This window comes from Melopsittacus undulatus, chromosome 3 (genome assembly GCF_012275295.1).
Source record: "Melopsittacus undulatus isolate bMelUnd1 chromosome 3, bMelUnd1.mat.Z, whole genome shotgun sequence".
Lineage (NCBI taxonomy): Eukaryota > Metazoa > Chordata > Aves > Psittaciformes > Psittaculidae > Melopsittacus > Melopsittacus undulatus.
The window spans coordinates 56,282,598-56,300,162 of record NC_047529.1 but is presented as its reverse complement, the minus strand read 5'-3'; the positions used below and the strand labels follow the sequence as shown (position 1 = coordinate 56,300,162).

Here is a 17,565-nt window from a genome sequence, read left to right as displayed (position 1 = left end):
GTTTGTTATGTTTTGTAAGAACATTCTCATTTTAAACGTTCATTTATTGCAAATGTTAAACCTGATGGTTCCAGGAACAATTCCTTCCTAGTTACTTTTACAATGGACACCAAAGAATAGTGCATAATTCATGTGCCTAAAAAATTCATGTGGATTGTTAAATAAAATGCTGCTAATATTCACACCAAATTATTCAGGAATTATATGACAATGAAGAGCTACCTTGTAAAATGTTGTATTAAAAATATGGAATATAAAAGTTTAAAATCTTCACATACAACTACCTAAAAGAGATAAAATACAAAATTCATAACATAATCAGTTGTGAATTACATACTTAACCCTGCTTGAAAGTTAAAAACTGCAGTGCTACAGAGTCAGTTGCTTGTTCAGTACTATCAGTTTTCCAGGGCACACTGTTGAACAATAATTAAACCATCCTGATGAATTTTCACTGAACATAAGAAACAGAGAAAACATCTTGTACTCACACCCCATTCCAGAGAGACCTTTTTCACTTTGTCAAGTAATATAATTAAGTAAACTAACATCTTTGTTAGATGTCATCACTATGTTTTCACAAGCCACTTACCAGTGTCGTAAAGATATAGTGATAGTATTCTGTCATCATTCCCATAGCTAAAGCCTTGAAAAAATAAAAAAAAAAGATTAATGTCTCTGAGGTCACATAATACATTTTTATCACACTTACATGGCCAATGAAAAGCTGTAAAAGAATACTACTGGGATAACACTATAGGGTTGGAATTATACTAAAATTAGGTCAAGCAAGTAATTTCCTAGCAGTTAGAGCAGATTACTGACTATTAAAGGAATTTATGAACCAGATCTTCTGATAGAAAGAATATTATTAAACTGTTTAGTGCAGTAAATGTGAAAGAGCCTTACAGTTTTACACAATTATGGATGCATTAAGTTGCCACACAAAATTTGAGTGCATAATATTTTCATTTATTATTGAATCCTTCCCTTAAAAATAATAACCTAATAGGAAATATTTTTTATATTTTGATGAACAATACTATGCATTTAAAAGAAGGGCCCAGGCTTATATTATATGTGTAGATATTTTTCCAACCATGGTAGAAAATATTCTTGAGTCAACTTTGGATCAGTGAGATACATAATACTTCAGTAAAAAGGAAGAGCAAATATTCATAGCATTACTCAGAAACTCAGATTTCCATCAAGTATCTTCACCTGTCTTGCTAACTATGCAGTACCACATAGATTTGAATTAACTGCTCATTTTTAAATGAACAGTTAGGCATAAGAACAAATATTTGTAGATACAATTTTGAAGCAATAAACTATGGATGTGTCATCACTCTTAAGCACATGTTCACCTGAAAACCACATCTGCATGCTCTGCACAAAAGTTGCCTTAGACTAGTATGATTTATTCAATCATCTTAGTATCTACAATGATTTTTACACAATTTTAGCACTGTAAAAAAGCTACACAAGTAAACAACTTTTTTCTTTTCCTTTCAGGAATTATCAACGGAATTCTTTGCCAGGTCACTACCAGATACACCTCCTTAAATATACTGAAGGCAACAATTAAACAAATCTCACAATACCAGAATTTTTACACAAAAGAATCACCAGAGTTCTGGAGGTTTTGGAAGTCTTTTTACTTTTGACATTGTCTGAAAAAATATAAAGTTACTAGTCTGTTACCTGTACAAAGAAAAGTTAAAAGCTAAAATGAATTCCAAATATCAGCTGCAGATTAAGTTTTATGATGTTTTAGACAGGACTTTGACAAAAACCAGAGCACTTGTCTAACAGGTGCCTATACTTGTGCATTTAGAATCCCACAACAATATTTAAAATACCCCTAAGTACCTTTAAAGAGAAACATATTTTCAAATCTTAAGCACATTTTGTTTTCAATTTAAACAATGCTAGCAAACATAATAAAAACATGAAGTCACTAAAAGCTATGCATTATAAATGTAGGATATTGTCTTGGTTTAGGTGTTCTTCCTATCCTCCTTATTGAAAGACAGTGCAATTAAAAAGCTATAGGGAAAATGGCCTCTGAACATATGAAATTCCCAGTCTTGAGAGCTAGATCATTAAACTAAAGACACAGAAAGGCTTGTCTTCTATGCATACCACTATATTACCTTTGCATACCACTATATTGCCATCTTCTCTTGGAAGACATCCCTGGAATTCTTTTCTTCATTATAAAGCCAGTTAAATTTGAGATTTTGTTGTATCTCACCTACTCATCTTACTTGAATACAACAAAGCAAACACTTTCAGACCCCCTACCCAAATACATTCGTTTTGTAGTCCTATTAGTAGTGCAAGGAAAATATGTTTCTAAAAGATATCTATTAGTTCTGTCCTCTCAGTAGAACTCATTTATTCAAATATCACCACCTAATTAAAAGTCACAATATAGAGGCTTCAACTTGAAAAAAAAAAAAAAAATCAAAGCATGCATTTAAAATCCTGGTTAAAACATAATTTTTCCAAAGTACCAATTTTTCATAGTTGAAAGACTGATGTACCTTTTCCCCTGTACATGAACTGATTAATCTATTCCTTTAAAAAAATGCAATGAAAGTAGCTACCATTAGTGTCACCAGTAAAATTATCTCTGAAATCCTTGACTGATTTTCAGTTAGGCCTCAATAAACTGACATACAATTTCTCTGCTTGTTAAATGCCATTATTTTTATTTATTGGAAATGAAAAATATTAGGCCACCTGAAGCAAAATGAGGATTACCTGTTTCAAGATGCCTGCTGCCATTTCATGGCTGCAGTCAAAGATTACATGGAATTCCCTGCCTCTTTTCATCTCCTTTAGCAATGGCTTTGCATCTTTTGTGTCAGCTGGTAACTGACGGATTTTTAGTCTCAGGTTGTATCGTGATGGAGCCTTGATGAGCTCTTGTAATCGAATAAGGCCTTAAAGAAAACATAGTTAAAAGAAAAGAAGATTATCAGTACAAGAACCTGAACTGCTAGCAGGACAACTTACTATACACATTCAAAGTTTCCTGATTTTTTCTCCCTTCTCAGTATGTTGCAACTGATATGCAAGAGATTTATTAAAAAGAAAAAAGACAAATTAAGTATCTGCACTCCAAATACTTTCTTATCACAAGTCTTTCTCAACATTAACAGACAGTAAGCAGCCTCAGTTAGGATTACCTTAAGACAGACAAATCTTGCTTTAGCATGATCATGCAACTGTGACATTCTTTTTCGAAGAATGTATAATTATTCTAATTCAATTAAAGCAATATCCCAGAATAAAGTTTGTAATCAGACTAGCCAGTCTCCTAAATAATCTGTCAGGTTTACATACGAAGCTGTGAATCATCTCAGCAGTGAAAAACACCCTCACATAATTCACGAGAGATTTTTTCTTGATTACACAGGTAATAAAAATATGCAGCAGCAAAGAGGCTGAATAAATGGCTCATGCCATTTCATTCATCTTCAATACCCTACATTTTCATTTTGGATTAATTTACTTTTACTTTGAAATTAGATGCAGTGACATTTCTCAAAAAAATCTGATTGTTTGCATCAGTATGATAGTGCATGGTGTGTTTTACAAGTCACTGACTGGTCTGTGACCAATATTAAATATTAGTGTAAAAACAGGTCTCCTATAAGTTAACAATTTATTTCTGTGTTAGAAAAATGAGTGCTCTGCTAACTTAATTCTTGCACTGGAACATGCTCCATTTAGTGGCAGTAACAAGGGTTACTTACCATCATTATGTTTGCAGTGCACATATATAATACATAATTGCATAAAAATTGAAACTCTGCTTAATATTTCACTTTAGATTATAGGCATAAATGTAGTACTTCTAAAATATGAAATAGCTCACTTCACAAAAATATTAACAGGTGACTAATTATTATTTAGTTATTATCTCAGGCAGCACTATCTAGTATAAAAAAAATTGTATACTATTTTATCTGTAAATATTCTTCAGATGTTCATCAAAGCTGTCTTGTTTTCACAGAACGGTGTTGTTGTAATGTAATTTGGAACAACACCACAGCTTAAGTAAGAAATTGTGATACCCTCCAATAGAGGATTTCATACAGCTTTTTTTCAACATACATTGTACTTTAAGCAACATAACACTGACACATTTTAATATTGCTATGATTTTTTGCTATGAAGCTTTTAGATGATAAAATAAAAAACAGCTCTAATAATTTCCAGAAGAACCATACCAGTAAAGAATATAGCTGAAAGATAAAATCAGTCTCTTCTGTTTCAACATTCCCCCTTTTTGACCCCCCAAAGGATCCATATATTTCTTCAACAGTTTCTGCTAAAATTAGAACAGGAATTACACCTTACTATATAAAACCTTCCTAAATTAAGACTGCGGGTGTGGAGATCTGGCAGAGGATTCCAGTAGACCTCTTAGGCCCAAAGCCAGAGTGGGGAAAGACAACCTTGCTATTTAGTCAATTTAGGAGTTTTTTCTTCACTCACAGGTCTATGTCGCAGATACAGTATCTCCTATTTCATCACAATTTCTCAGTAATACCCCCATCACACACATTGAGGGTGAGTGTCAGGATGATGGAGCTAGGTTTTTTTCAGTGGTATCCAGGACTTCTTCATTAGGGGCTATAGTGATAGGACAAGGGGTAATGGGTTAGAACTTAAATGGGGAAAGTTTAGATTGGATCTAAGGAAGAAGTTCTTTACTGTTAGGGTGGTGAGGCACTGGAATGGGTTGCTCAGGGAAGTTGTGAATGCTTCATCCCTGGTGGTGTTCAAGGCCAGGTTGGACGAAGCCTTGGGTGACATGGTTTGGTGTGAGGTGTCCCTGCCCATGGCAGGGGGGTTGGAACTGAATGATCTTGAGGTCCTTTCCAACCTTTACTATTCTATGATCCAGTGATAGGACAAGGGGCAATGGGTGTAAACTGGAGCATAGGAGGTTCCATGTGAACATCAGGAAGAGCGACAGCACTGGAACAGGTTGCCCAGGGGGGTTGTGGAGTCTCCTACGTTGGGGATATTCAAGGCCCACCTGGACAAGTTCCTGTGTGATGTACTCTAGGTTACCCTGCTCTTGCAGGGGGGTTGGACTAGATGATCTTTTGAGGTCCCTTCCAACCCTTGGGATTCTGTGATTCTGTGAGCTGATAACCATGCACTTCCAGTTGAGAACTACAGATCACAAGAGTAGCAATTTGGGACAGGTAGTCTGTCTCTGCCAGAAAAAATAAAATTTTACTATGAATACAGGAGATTAAAGCAACCTGAAATTCTTAAACACAGTTTTATGTGGTAAGAAAGAGATTATAATCAGTTTTGCAAAACAAGTATTGATCTTTTAATGGGAAAGCATTAAGTAAATTGCAAAAGTCCACAATTTGCTCAAAAAATCACACCCATGAGATGTACAGAAAAATTGAAACATATTTAAAGATAAACATCATTGGTGAAAATATGTTAAAAGAGATTGAAGATTATGAGATTCAAAACTGCATTGCTGTTTGAGTTTTAGATGGAGGCAGTGATTACAAAACACGCATTCTACTCAAAACTAGGAAAATCAGAACTATAGCTCACCCACACAGTTGTTTTTTTGATAATAGCATGATGACTTTTCCCTCAGGATTTTTGTGATCTCAAATATATTTGGCTTTTTTGGTTTTCCATAGGAATCAAATTTTATTTTATTTGGTAGATAAGAAATTCATTAAGTATTATAGACTATTCTTAAGCACACTGTTATTCAAATCTGCAGCTGGAGTTGCTAGTAGGAGATAAATAGCCACTTGTTAGTATGATGGTTATGATAGTCATCTAAGAGGTGAAACACCTGGGCTTAAGTCCCTGTTCTCATGTTTCTCTACTGAACCTCATTTCAAGAACAGCAAGAGTCAAAAGCAGCTTTACTCTATTGTGCAAGTTAATTTGAATGTATTTGACATTAAATTGATTCTGAAGTTCAAAACTTCCATACAAGTACTGTACTATTTTTTATATATCAAGGGTTAAAAGGAAATCTGTCTGTTCTTTCTTGACTGCAAATTGTTCTTTCAAAATGCTTTTTACTTAAAAGACCAAAGTGCCTAATTTATATTGATTACTCATTTTCAGGTGTTACATCAAACATCTTTGTTACACCTTTGAAGACCGAATGGACAGTTAAGATTGTCCAGGAACATTAAGATGGGATAGAAGGAATAGAAAAAGGGAGGTTGATTTTCTCTGTAGGAAGTTCGTAAGTTCCAAAATTTTAGTAAAAAAAATGTAGGATATTAAAAATTGACAAGTCCCTTTATTAGCCCCATGTCTTGCATCACTGCAAGAAGTGTTTTGTGGCCTATAGGAGCTTCTGAAGTAAATGCCTTACAATACTCTTCTGAATAAAATACCTACTGTATGGCTGACAAAAAATGCAAGGAGTGAGACAATTCAAAAGCTTTCTTCCAGTCTCTGTTCTGTTTCAGAGCATTACCCAAGAAGGCGAGGTCCTCAAGAGCCTGAGTTCTTCAAGAATTAAAAGAAGAAATTCCTCCTCTTTATTAATCTTTTCATAATTGGGCTATCCCAGAGAAAGAAAAAATCCCACCAAAATATGAAATAGAAGATTTACAGTTTCAGGAAATAACACCTGAGTAATTAAAAATTGTCAAGGAGTATATATGATAAGCATAGTGTGCACTTGCTAGGTTACGTATGTTAACTGAGAGAGAAGCGATGAGTAATAAACAAAGTACCACCCTGTACTGTGAAGGATATACAAAAGCTGTAGAGGCTACCAGAGGAGCCTGAGTGTGAGAACGGGGAAAGAAAACCTGTGCATGCTCACCTCTCTAGTGCACTAACTGGAGCTCAGTAGTGGGGCAGTACAGGTGTGCATGCAAACAGATGATTAAGTATTTATGCCTTCAATAACTGTCAGGACACAGAAATAGTAATCAGTAAGCTTTCTCAAAACATTTTAAGATAAAGCAAATCTGAGACATAAATTCCAGGTATTTCAAAGCTGTTTTTTCTCCTGTTCTCATCAATGTGAAATAAAGAAAAAGCAACTTTAAGCTTTTACTTTGTAGTATTGTTGCTCATAGCATTTTAATTCTAGTAATATTTACAGTTAACATGTACTTCCATTTTTAAGATTTTAAAGTATGTTTTTCATTGTGCTACCAGCCACCAGCATTTATTAAGTTCAGGTGAACTGCACAGGGCACAAAACATGTTCCAGTCTACTAAATGACTCACTTCAGTAATCCACCAGGTCATCTGTTACAAGGAATATTTGTTCATCCTCATCTATACTTAAAAAAAAAAAAAATCAATCCTTGCTGGCACAAATTCAGCAGTTTCCAGCTTGCTGGGCTCTCATGGTAACTTCATTAAAAAACCCCTCCTCACTCGTACAGGCTGCTGCTTCCCGTGCAGAGCCCCCTGGGCATGCACTCTGTGGAGCGCATGGTGTGGGCAGCTACCGTGAAGCTGTGTCATGGATAGCAAGTACCACTAGCACAGGCACCCCACAGCTCTATGCAGAACAAAACAACCCAAAACAATCAGGCAGTGCTAAGCATATCTCTCTCTGGTACTTTTTATTTTTATGTGGGAGTGCTGATGGTTAACGTGTTGGGAAGCAGCATTTCCACATTCAGGCATTAGTGGGAACTGAGACTGAGTAAAAGCTTTCCAGGCCCAGATCACACTTCAAAAGCAGGCTCTTTCAAATATAAATCGAAGGCTGAAAGGTACCTCCACATTGTACCTAGCATTTGTGATGTTGTATTTGTGTTACATAAAGTTTGCAAAGAGCTGCTTAGTTTTCCTAAAAAATAAAACCCACTAATTTCCTGAGAAAAAGACATAATCTGGGACAAACAAACATGCAAAAAATAAACCACAGCCACAAACAAAACAAAAAAAAAAGAAAAAGCAGTATTTTTTTTCTTGCCCTCTCTGTTATACCTGGATGAAGGCACAAGAGTTGAAATACATTGCAGACCATCCCCTGTATGAGGCACAAAGTATAAAAGGGTGCATCATGACCTGCCTTGCACTTGTTGTTGCTAGTTCAAGCTGGCACTGAGGCAACTTAAACAGCAGTGAAAAAATCCCCTGGATACCAAAGGGAGGCAGTCCTGCTCAAAAGTAGTGAAGAAAGACATCAGTCACCACTCTGGGCTGTAGATGCCCTCTTCGAGGGAGGGAGCTCCTTGCCACAGCAGAGCCCAGCAAAGAGAGAGGCCAGCTGTGGTTGTGGGTGCCTCAGGATACAGCAGGGACCCTCTGAGAGGCTGCAGCCCAGAACACCAGGAAAAACCATATGCACAAAACAGCAGAAACAGTTAACACAAAACAGCCCGAGCCTGCTACTCCCCCAGTAACCTCCCAGCAAAAGGCTGACAGACTGCATATAAACTGTAGTGAAAATACAAAGTTTCCTTTCTCCCAGTGGAGGAAAAATATAGTTATGCCCTCTTTCTCACTAACAAACCGAGTGATCCAAAGCTTGTGTTTAAAAGTAATTGAGTAAAAACCCCTGACTGTTTTGTCTGCAGTGTTTTCTAGCAATTCTGAGCTGTTCAATGCCCCCCTGCTCCTCCCACCTTCTTTTCTGGGTCAAACATTGGTTAATTATAAATAAGGTCATTATTTATAACCAAAGAAAAAATTAAACACTGAAAAGATAGAACTTAACAGAACAAGCTCCTACGTGTAAATTGCAGCACTTGTGTCTAGCTCTGGATAGCTACTTCCCAGTTCCTGTCACTGATCTCTTCCTTTCTCTCCTTTCTCTTCCCCACCATACTACCATACCCTTAACATTCTGGTTTCTGCAGAAGAGTAGCTGCAATGGCCAGAAAAAAAAGGTCCAGGGGATCAAAATATTGCATAATTGAGAAGTAACCAGGTAATCTATATATAATACAAATAAATTCTGCCACTCCCCTTATAGTAACAATGTGTTTGGAGTTCAGTTTTTCACAGCTGCAAGATATCATACATTTAAGACTTTTTGCAGTAAAACTAGAGCATTTCAGCGATCAAAAATGAGCTCTGCTTTAGTCTCTTTAACATGTAGTCCTGAAGACATCAGATGAAGTCAGACAATTTCATTGTTTGCTTTTATTTTCAGATGCTGCCAATATTTGATCTGTCTGTATTTTCATTTCTTCCTAAAACTGTTATGGTTCATTAGGGTGAATGAGGTTCCAGAGACTCAAAGAAGACTGCTTCTTCCTACTGTATCCAGTTTGCCTGTGGGACTCCATTTCTACCCTTCTGCCATCTGTGCATATGGTTAAGGAGCAAGTTAGTTTTATGTCAAACAGGCATGGAGTATTTATACATTAAATCTGAATTTCTGAGCTACTGTTAATACCAAAATAAGTTTCATTGCTGTTCTCTGACATTTGAGGAAGCGGACAAGCTGATCATCCAGGATCAAAGTAACAAGCTGTCATGAAATGAGAAATAGCCTTTGGATCAGCAAGGGACATTTTAAAAAAGGCATGTATGTAGCTCATGTGTAGTTAATAAGAAAAAAAGAGGTACCAGAGCCTCCAATGAAATGAAGAACATAATATGTAAACTACAAGGACAACCAAGCTAAGGACAAAACAGGCCCTTTCTTCATCATGATTTTGAAGAGCTACTTAACAATCCAAAAGCACAGATTTCAGCATATAACATTTAAAACCAACTGATTTACAATATAAAATTCAGTACAGCCCACAGATGAAATTCTGACTTCTTATTTTATTAACATTACAGAATCCCAGTGTAATGAAAAAAAAAATAAAAAAAAAAAAAAGGAAAGCAAAAAACCTCAATCATTTGTGTGGACAAGCTCCGAAAAAAAAAAAAAAAATTATTTTACAACAGTATAGAAATAATAGCTGCATTTTGGGAATGTACTTCCTGCAGTTTCTTTCACCAGGGACACCTTTTTCCTGTCCCTTTAAACTCTCAATTCCTTCTTTTAGCAACCAGTGAGATAGAGTCTTACCTCTGAATGGCTAGGAAGAATGTGGTGTGAGTAACTCTTTTCAGAAGCTGCCATCAATTCATCTTTAAGGAGAATCCTGAAGGAGCAGTTTGTGAGCTCTCCAGCTGGCATCCTCCTCCGAAAAGATCAATCACATTACCTCCTCGACATGTTCAACTTCAACCAGTCCAGGAAGCAAGAGACCCAAGTTTGTTTTAAAACCTGTGTCTCCAGCTCAGCAGTCTTGCAAGCCATTGCTATGCCACCTGGCCTGCTCATCAAACTATTTATCATTTTCATTAATGCTGCCTTTGTGCTGCACAGGAAGAATGCAAGCAAATGCTCTTTGCAACAGGCTTGAACACATGAACCTTTTTCTGTGCAAAAGAACACTAACGCTTTTTTAAAGGCTACTCCTATCTTCAGAATCTCAAGAACTTCAAAATAATAATATATTGCTTTATAGAGCTACCAAAATAGTTTCTCTATTTGCAGTAAGTTTTTCCTCTCACTCCTCCTTGCCAGTCTCCTGCCTAGTTGTTCTAGTTGTTTCAGAAAATTGTCATTGTGTATCAGGCATTGAAGGGGGCATGGGTAGAAGGGAGGTGAATACCAGTTTATTGGGCATTGATAAAATGCTTCACATCGGGCAGCACAGTTAATTGCTATCAAATGATTCACAGATATTGAAGAACCTGGAAGATTAGCCATGAAATCTAAAGATTAGTTTTGTCATCCTCATCCTTATCTATGGCTTTAAAACATCTCTGGTGAAAGGATTAAAATGGGTAGGGGGATGGGGAGGAAAGAGAAAAAGATAAAAAAAAATAAAAAAAATATTCACTTGCTAGCAGAGCTAAGTGAATAGTGGGATGTTCTGTGTTCTGTGGCTATAACAGCATAATACAGAAACACCATTAGGAAAAATACAGATGAGGAAAGAAAACACCTTGGTGGACCTTTATCATTTATTCATATTTAAGATTTTACTATATTAAAATATTTCATCTAATTCTGGCAATGTAAAGCATCCTTAAAATTGTTTTCAGTTATATTTAAACCCATTTAAATACAACACCAATAGTGTGAAGTGCCTTTAATGAAGGAAGAGCTTTAAGATAGGTAATTGAGAAAAATTTGTTTTCTTACTGTAAACATAATTAGTACAGCTCCTTATTGCAAGCTTTAGAGTCCAACAATTTAGCAAAATTTTCCAGTCTTGTAGTTTAAGCATTGGAGTGTAATCTTAACCCTGTGTATGCATTTACATGAATATATATTACAGATATTACATTAGAGTTTTATGCCACTTGCAAAATGCAATATTAAAAAATATACTACTATTAGTAGAGATGACATGAAAAAAAGGTTAAAGATATCTATAATTATGTTGGCTTAAATAATTTTTCTATTGTTAATCTTGATTCCTACCAAGAAAATTGCAGCAATGTATCAGTAAGAGGAAGAAAAGTATCTGGTGACTGACTTCAGTAGTAGTTTTTTCTATTTAACAAGCCCTCTGTCAAGAAATACAGCTGCTCTATTTAGAATAACTTCAGCTGAAAATTTACAAATTGGATTCCTTAGGACAAGCCAAGATACACTAGTCACCCATGTTAATAACAGTATTTGCCAGAATGAACTCTAGAGGTCTATTTTGATGACAAAACTACCTTCTGGGGAAAACCATGTAAATGTATAGAGGTTCTATAATGTCAAGCTACCTGTAACAATGCACTTATCTCCTTATCAAAGCATACAGTAGTGACCTACTGCCCTCAACTCTTCTTCAGAATTGCAGAACTCCTGTTTATAAATCAGAGCACCTTTAAACTATGTTGACATGTTCTATAATAACTTGGTGAATCCATTCCAAGTTTCACTTTTCCCATGTGTGGCTTTTCAGCTATACACACATGTAAAAAAGGTACAGTGCTTCAAAACCAGCAGTTTATGTTGTTAGAAAAATAATTTGACCATGAAGTTAGCATTTGTTTTGTTTGTTGGTTGTTGGGCTGGATGTTGTTTTGAGGAAATATATTTTTTTAACATATCACTAAAAAATTTTAGTCACACTGAAAAGCCAGTTCTGGATCACCGAGTATGAAAGGATGAATAAAAGTTATGTTATGTTCAACTGAAAATATTTTTTAAAAACTTAGATGGTAGCCATGCCAGCAATCACAGAAAATGTTTCAGTTTAGGTAACTACCTCCCTCCTGGCACTTCTTTTCCCGCATCAGCATCTTCTCATGGTGCTTATTGCCTGGACAGGGCTGAGATTAAATCAGCTCCAGATAAATAACTTCAACATAGAATAATAGTGCTGATGCCAGCAATCCATTTACTGACTTAATTGTCTGCTGAAACAAGACTTCTAAGGCTAAAGAACTATGACTCACTCTAAAACTATAATTGTGGCTATCATGCAGTTTCACAACATTTATTTTGCTGTCATGTTCACATATTGAGGCTACATGCTATTCTGTATCACACACAGCTCAACATTTATCAAAACAATCAGACAGTTTTGCATGAGCATTAAGGCTTAATATTTAGAAGCATACAACAGAAATATTTTATATACTTGTGGTGTTTTAAGCCCAGTCAGTAACTCAGAACCATGCAGTCGCCCGCTCACTCCCTCCCTGCTCCCAGTGGGATTTTATAATAAAACCTATTATAATTTTTAATGGCTTGTGAGTATTGCCGTGAAAAAAGGAGAATCAAAAGAATGTAAACTAAAGTATAATGTAAAACTACTATTATTACTACTATCACCACCACTACTACTACTACTAATAATAATGATAAGGGAAATAACAAAGGGAGAGAATATAAAACTAAAAAGGGAAGGGGAAAAGAAAACAATAAACACAAGTGATTTCACACCACCCACCAACAGATACCCAGCCCCACCTGAGCAGTGATCTGCCCTTCCAGGTGGCACCACCCAGTTTATATGCTGGGCATGACATGCTGTGGTATGAAATACCCCTGTAGCTAGTTTGGGTCAGGTGTTCTGTCTCTGCTTCCTCCCAGCTTCTTCTGCCCCTTCTCACTGGCAGAGCATGAGAGACTGAAAAGTCCTTGATCAGGGTAAGCACTGCTTCGCAACACCTAAAAACATCGGTGTGTTACCACCATTGTTCTCAAACTAAAGCCAAAACACAGCACTGCAACAGACATCAAGAAGATGAAAAAGTAACTGTTAAAGCTGAACCCAGGACAATATTTATTTTCATTTTAAAAGCTTTACAGTCCCCTTTATTCAAAATAAATTTATTCAAAGATGAAGTGTATATGGGAGGGAAGGGCATATTTGAATGTCTTTGGTTCCAAAATTTGACCTGAGCTTTGAAGGGTTCAATATTAGCTGACAAACACACAGATTCACCTGCATGCTCAGGTATAGTAATTAGTGCCCTAGGGCACATCAGGAGAGAAAGGCCAGCTCCCAAACTTCAGGTAATCCTTACTTTGCACAGGGAAGTATGGACCCAGCTCAAGATCTTTAACCTTTATCTCCAGCAGTTTTATCCATTTTGGGTCAATGTCAGCTCAACAAATAGACTACTTTGTTGGAAGAGCTAGTATCAAGATTGGTCATACAAATGGTATGAATATGTGTCACCTTTTCTTTTACTCTTTGACCTGTGCTTCCACAGAATGCTGTTGAAATAACCAGTTGTGTACTTCAGGAGGACTTAGAGCACAGTAACACTATGACCTAATAAAAATGCTCCTTTCCAAAACAAAGAAAGACAGAACTAAGTTTTTAAGTAGATTTATGTGGGCATGTAAGGCTATATAGCAGGTGAAAATTGGCAAGACAGCTGGGGTCAACGGAAACCCATCTGAAATCCAAGGAGGCCAAGAACTTCATGTTAAATTTCACGAGCTAGTTGTGCGCTGTTGGGAACAAGGGAAATTACCATCAGATTTTCATGATGCAATCATCATCCCTCTGTATGAGAAAAAAGGTGTGAAGTCAGACTGCTCAAGTTACGAAGGTATAACTTTGCTCTCCATTGTCAGAAAAATTCTTGCAAGAATACTATTGAAGAGATTAGTACCCGCTATCACAGAAGAACTTCTACCTGAAAGTCAGTGTGGTTTCAGATCTAATAGAAGTACCACAGACATGGTATTTCTTCTCAGACAACTGCAAGAAAAGTGTAGAGAACAGAATAAGGGGCTCTATGTAACTTTCGTTGACCTCACCAAAGCTTTTGACACTGTGAGTAGAAAAGGCCTGTGGCTGATCTTGGAACAATTAGGTTGTCCCCCAAAGTTCCTCAAAATGATTGTTCTGTTACATCAGAAGATGTAACAGAGGATCAGCAAGGCAAACTCAGATATGGCGATGCGCTCTCTGAACCCTTCCCAATAACCAATGGTGGGAAACAAGGTTGTGTTCCCACACCAACTTTACTCACAATCTTCTTCAGCATGATGCTTCAAAGGGCTATTTTAGACCTCGATGAACAAAACGGCATCTATGTTGGCTATCGTACTGATGGGAGCCTATTCAACCTATGGCAACTGAAGGCCCACACTAAGACCCTGAATCATCTTGTCCGTGAATTGCTTTTTGCTGATGATGCCACCCTTGTTGCCCACACAGAAGCAGCTCTGCAGCGTTAAACATCTTGCTTTGCAGAGGCAGCTGAGCTTTTTGGGCTGGAAGTCAGTTTGAAGAAGACAGTAATTCTCTACCAACCTGCACCACAAGAAGATTATCATCATCCTCACATTACCATTGGAGAGTCAGAGCTTAAGTCAGTTCAGCCATCTTGGAAGCATTATTTCCTCGGATACCATGATGGACAAAGAGACAGACAACAGAGTAGCAAAGGCTTATAGAGCCTTCAGAAAACTCCATAAAAGAGTCTGGTGCAATAAAAACCTGAAGAAAAGTACAAAGATTAGTGTCTATAGAGCCATTGTACTGTCTACTCTTTTATATGGGTCTGAATCATGGGTTTTCTACCACCAACACTGCAACTCCTCAAATGCTTCCATCAGCGCTGCCTCCATTGGACTGACTATGTGTCAAATGTTACTGTCCTTGAACAGTCAGAGGTCACCAGTATCGAGGCCATATTGCTGAAATTGCAGTTGCGCTGCGCAGGGCACATCTCTAGGGTGAAGGATCATTGCTTCCCTAAGACTGTGTTTTACGGCGAACTTGCCACCGGCTGCTGCAAGAGAAGTGCCCCAAAGAAGAGATATAATGACTGCCTGAAACAATACCTTAGCCTTGGTAACATTGACTATCATCAGTGGTCCACTTTGGCCTTCAATTGGGAGACTTGGAGACACACTATACATAATGCCGTTGTCTCCTTTGAGAACATACACAGAACTAGTCTCGAGGAGAAAAGGCAACATAGAAAGAATTGTGCCCCACCTATACCACCCAAGGAGACCTTTCGTTGTGCTTTTTGCAACCAGATTTGTCTATCCTACACTGGCCTTTTTAGTCATCAGTGCACTTGTAGTAAGCGTGGGTAAAACACTTCCCAAATCTTTGTTTGTGAAGTCAAGCCATGATGATAATGATATGGATTTGAATTACAAATCTCATAATCAGTATATGAAAGTGTCTAGACTAAAGACAAACTTTTTTTAAGAAAAAAAAACATTTTGAAACCATTTCTTAGTACAGAAAAGAAAACATATTTAAAATTATATTCATAATTAATATTGAAGTAGCGGTTACTAAAATTCCATGTATAGGAGAACCTAGCCTAAGGTTAAAAAAAAAAAAAAAAACACAAAAAAACCCCAAACCACTGAACAAGAAAACTAGGGATCCGGGTTTAAGTCTCAGAATCACAGAATCATTAGGGTTGGAAGGGACCTCTGGAGATCACCTAGTCTAATTGCAAGGTGGAATAGGTGGCCAAGGCAGGACAACCTAAAGCAGGTTACACATCTTTTATAGTTAGTTTCAATCCCAATTCAGCCTATTTCCAGTAAAAAAATCTATTGTAATTTTTAATGGCTTATGAGTACTGCAGTGAAAAAAGCCTTCTACCCCATCCCACACAGTGCCACAAGAGGGAATCAACGTGCTGCTGACGCTCATAAAGACCTTCAGTTCATGGAAAGGTTTTGATATTGCACATCAACATAACAAGATGAAGAAAAGTTTTTTTCATACCACCGAAGTACTTATCAGCTGCAGCATAGAGCAGCTAGAAGGAAATTAATAATGAAAATAAATAAATAAATGAAAGCAGAATAAAAAGTAGAGCTGTCTATTCCTTCCCTCATCTTTCACTTTTGTACCTCATGTGTGAAAAGAAAAAATAATTTAAGAAAATGTTGAATGCTATGTAAACATTAAGCCTTTTATATGAGATATGACATGCTTTTCTAGTCTCCAGAAACATTTGACATTTCTTTACATATGTGGCTCTGTTAATGATATGCCTGACTTGAAATAACATTATTCATTTTTCTGAACATGTTTGTTTTTTTTTAACATTTCCAGAAAGTTTTAATTCAGTGTGATGATGGTGACAGCAATGACTATTAACAGTCCTGGGCATTTCAAAAGAATTCTTGTAACAGTGTGAAGTATGATCTCTCAAGTGGCTGACATCTATGAGCAGTACAGTTTAATGAGGTTGAGGAGGGAAAAGAGATGTACTGCAGTCAAAGGACAAAACAGCTTTTGACAAAGCTGTCAGAATCAATGACAAAGGAAGCAATAGAACAAGTTAGCAATTTCTAGCCACACCACAGAAGTATCACTGTTGTATCAAATTATACAAAACTAAATAAAAAATAATATCTGCTAGAAATGGAAATGGACTTGGCTGTAAAAGAAATATAGAAGAGCATTCTAGACTAGAATTTACACTAGGTAAGTACATTTATTCTTGGAAACAAAAGCAGTTATATTTTTGGTAAAAAATGATGGAGCGCAAGAGAGAAAAGATCTATAATCAGACCTAAAATGTGTTAACACAGGGATGTTTAAGCTGAGACTGATGTACAGCAATTCACAAAGGGATTGACATCTCAAGGGCATTTCACAATATTCCTCCAACCAGAGGACAAAATATATAATACAGAACTAGGAGTAAAAGTGTAGTTATCAGTTTAGATAAAACTGAGTTTACTGATTGTCTCCATTTTCCCATTTTCATTTTTCACTTAATTTCCCCATCATATTTTTCTGTCTATGAAAATAGTAAATAGAATTTTCCAGTCTTCATGAAAGAAATCATCAAAATAATTTTAAGTTCTCTAGCCAATTTTCTAAGATTTAAATTCTTAAGCTTATTCAAATCCACAAAATAGAATTTAAAGCATCATTTGGAATTTTTTGGAAATGCTTATTTTTAATGCAATAATTTCTGAAAATACTACCTCCAATTCTGTTAATTATGCCTATTAAAAAATACAGTAAAGCACCTTATGGATTTTTTTTAATTTATAGGGATTTTTCTGTGAAACTTGATGACATTTCTTTTTCAAAATTAATTAAAATCTCCATAGAATTATTTATTCTCAAAAATCTACAGGTCTGTTTATCGAAAAGAATA

At 36.4% G+C, this 17,565-nt stretch overlaps 1 protein-coding gene across 1 annotated transcript in view; it reads right to left on the bottom strand.

The window, feature by feature from the left end:
- Positions 1-17,565, bottom strand: part of GRIK2 (glutamate ionotropic receptor kainate type subunit 2) — a 399,537-nt gene that overhangs the window by 243,757 nt on the left and 138,215 nt on the right. The window contains exons 4-5 of the mRNA XM_005145088.2: positions 2,770-2,951; positions 593-646 (exon numbers count right to left, since the gene is read on the bottom strand). Coding sequence (XP_005145145.1) covers positions 593-646; positions 2,770-2,951 — 236 coding nt within the window. The remainder of the gene's footprint in view (positions 1-592; positions 647-2,769; positions 2,952-17,565) is intronic.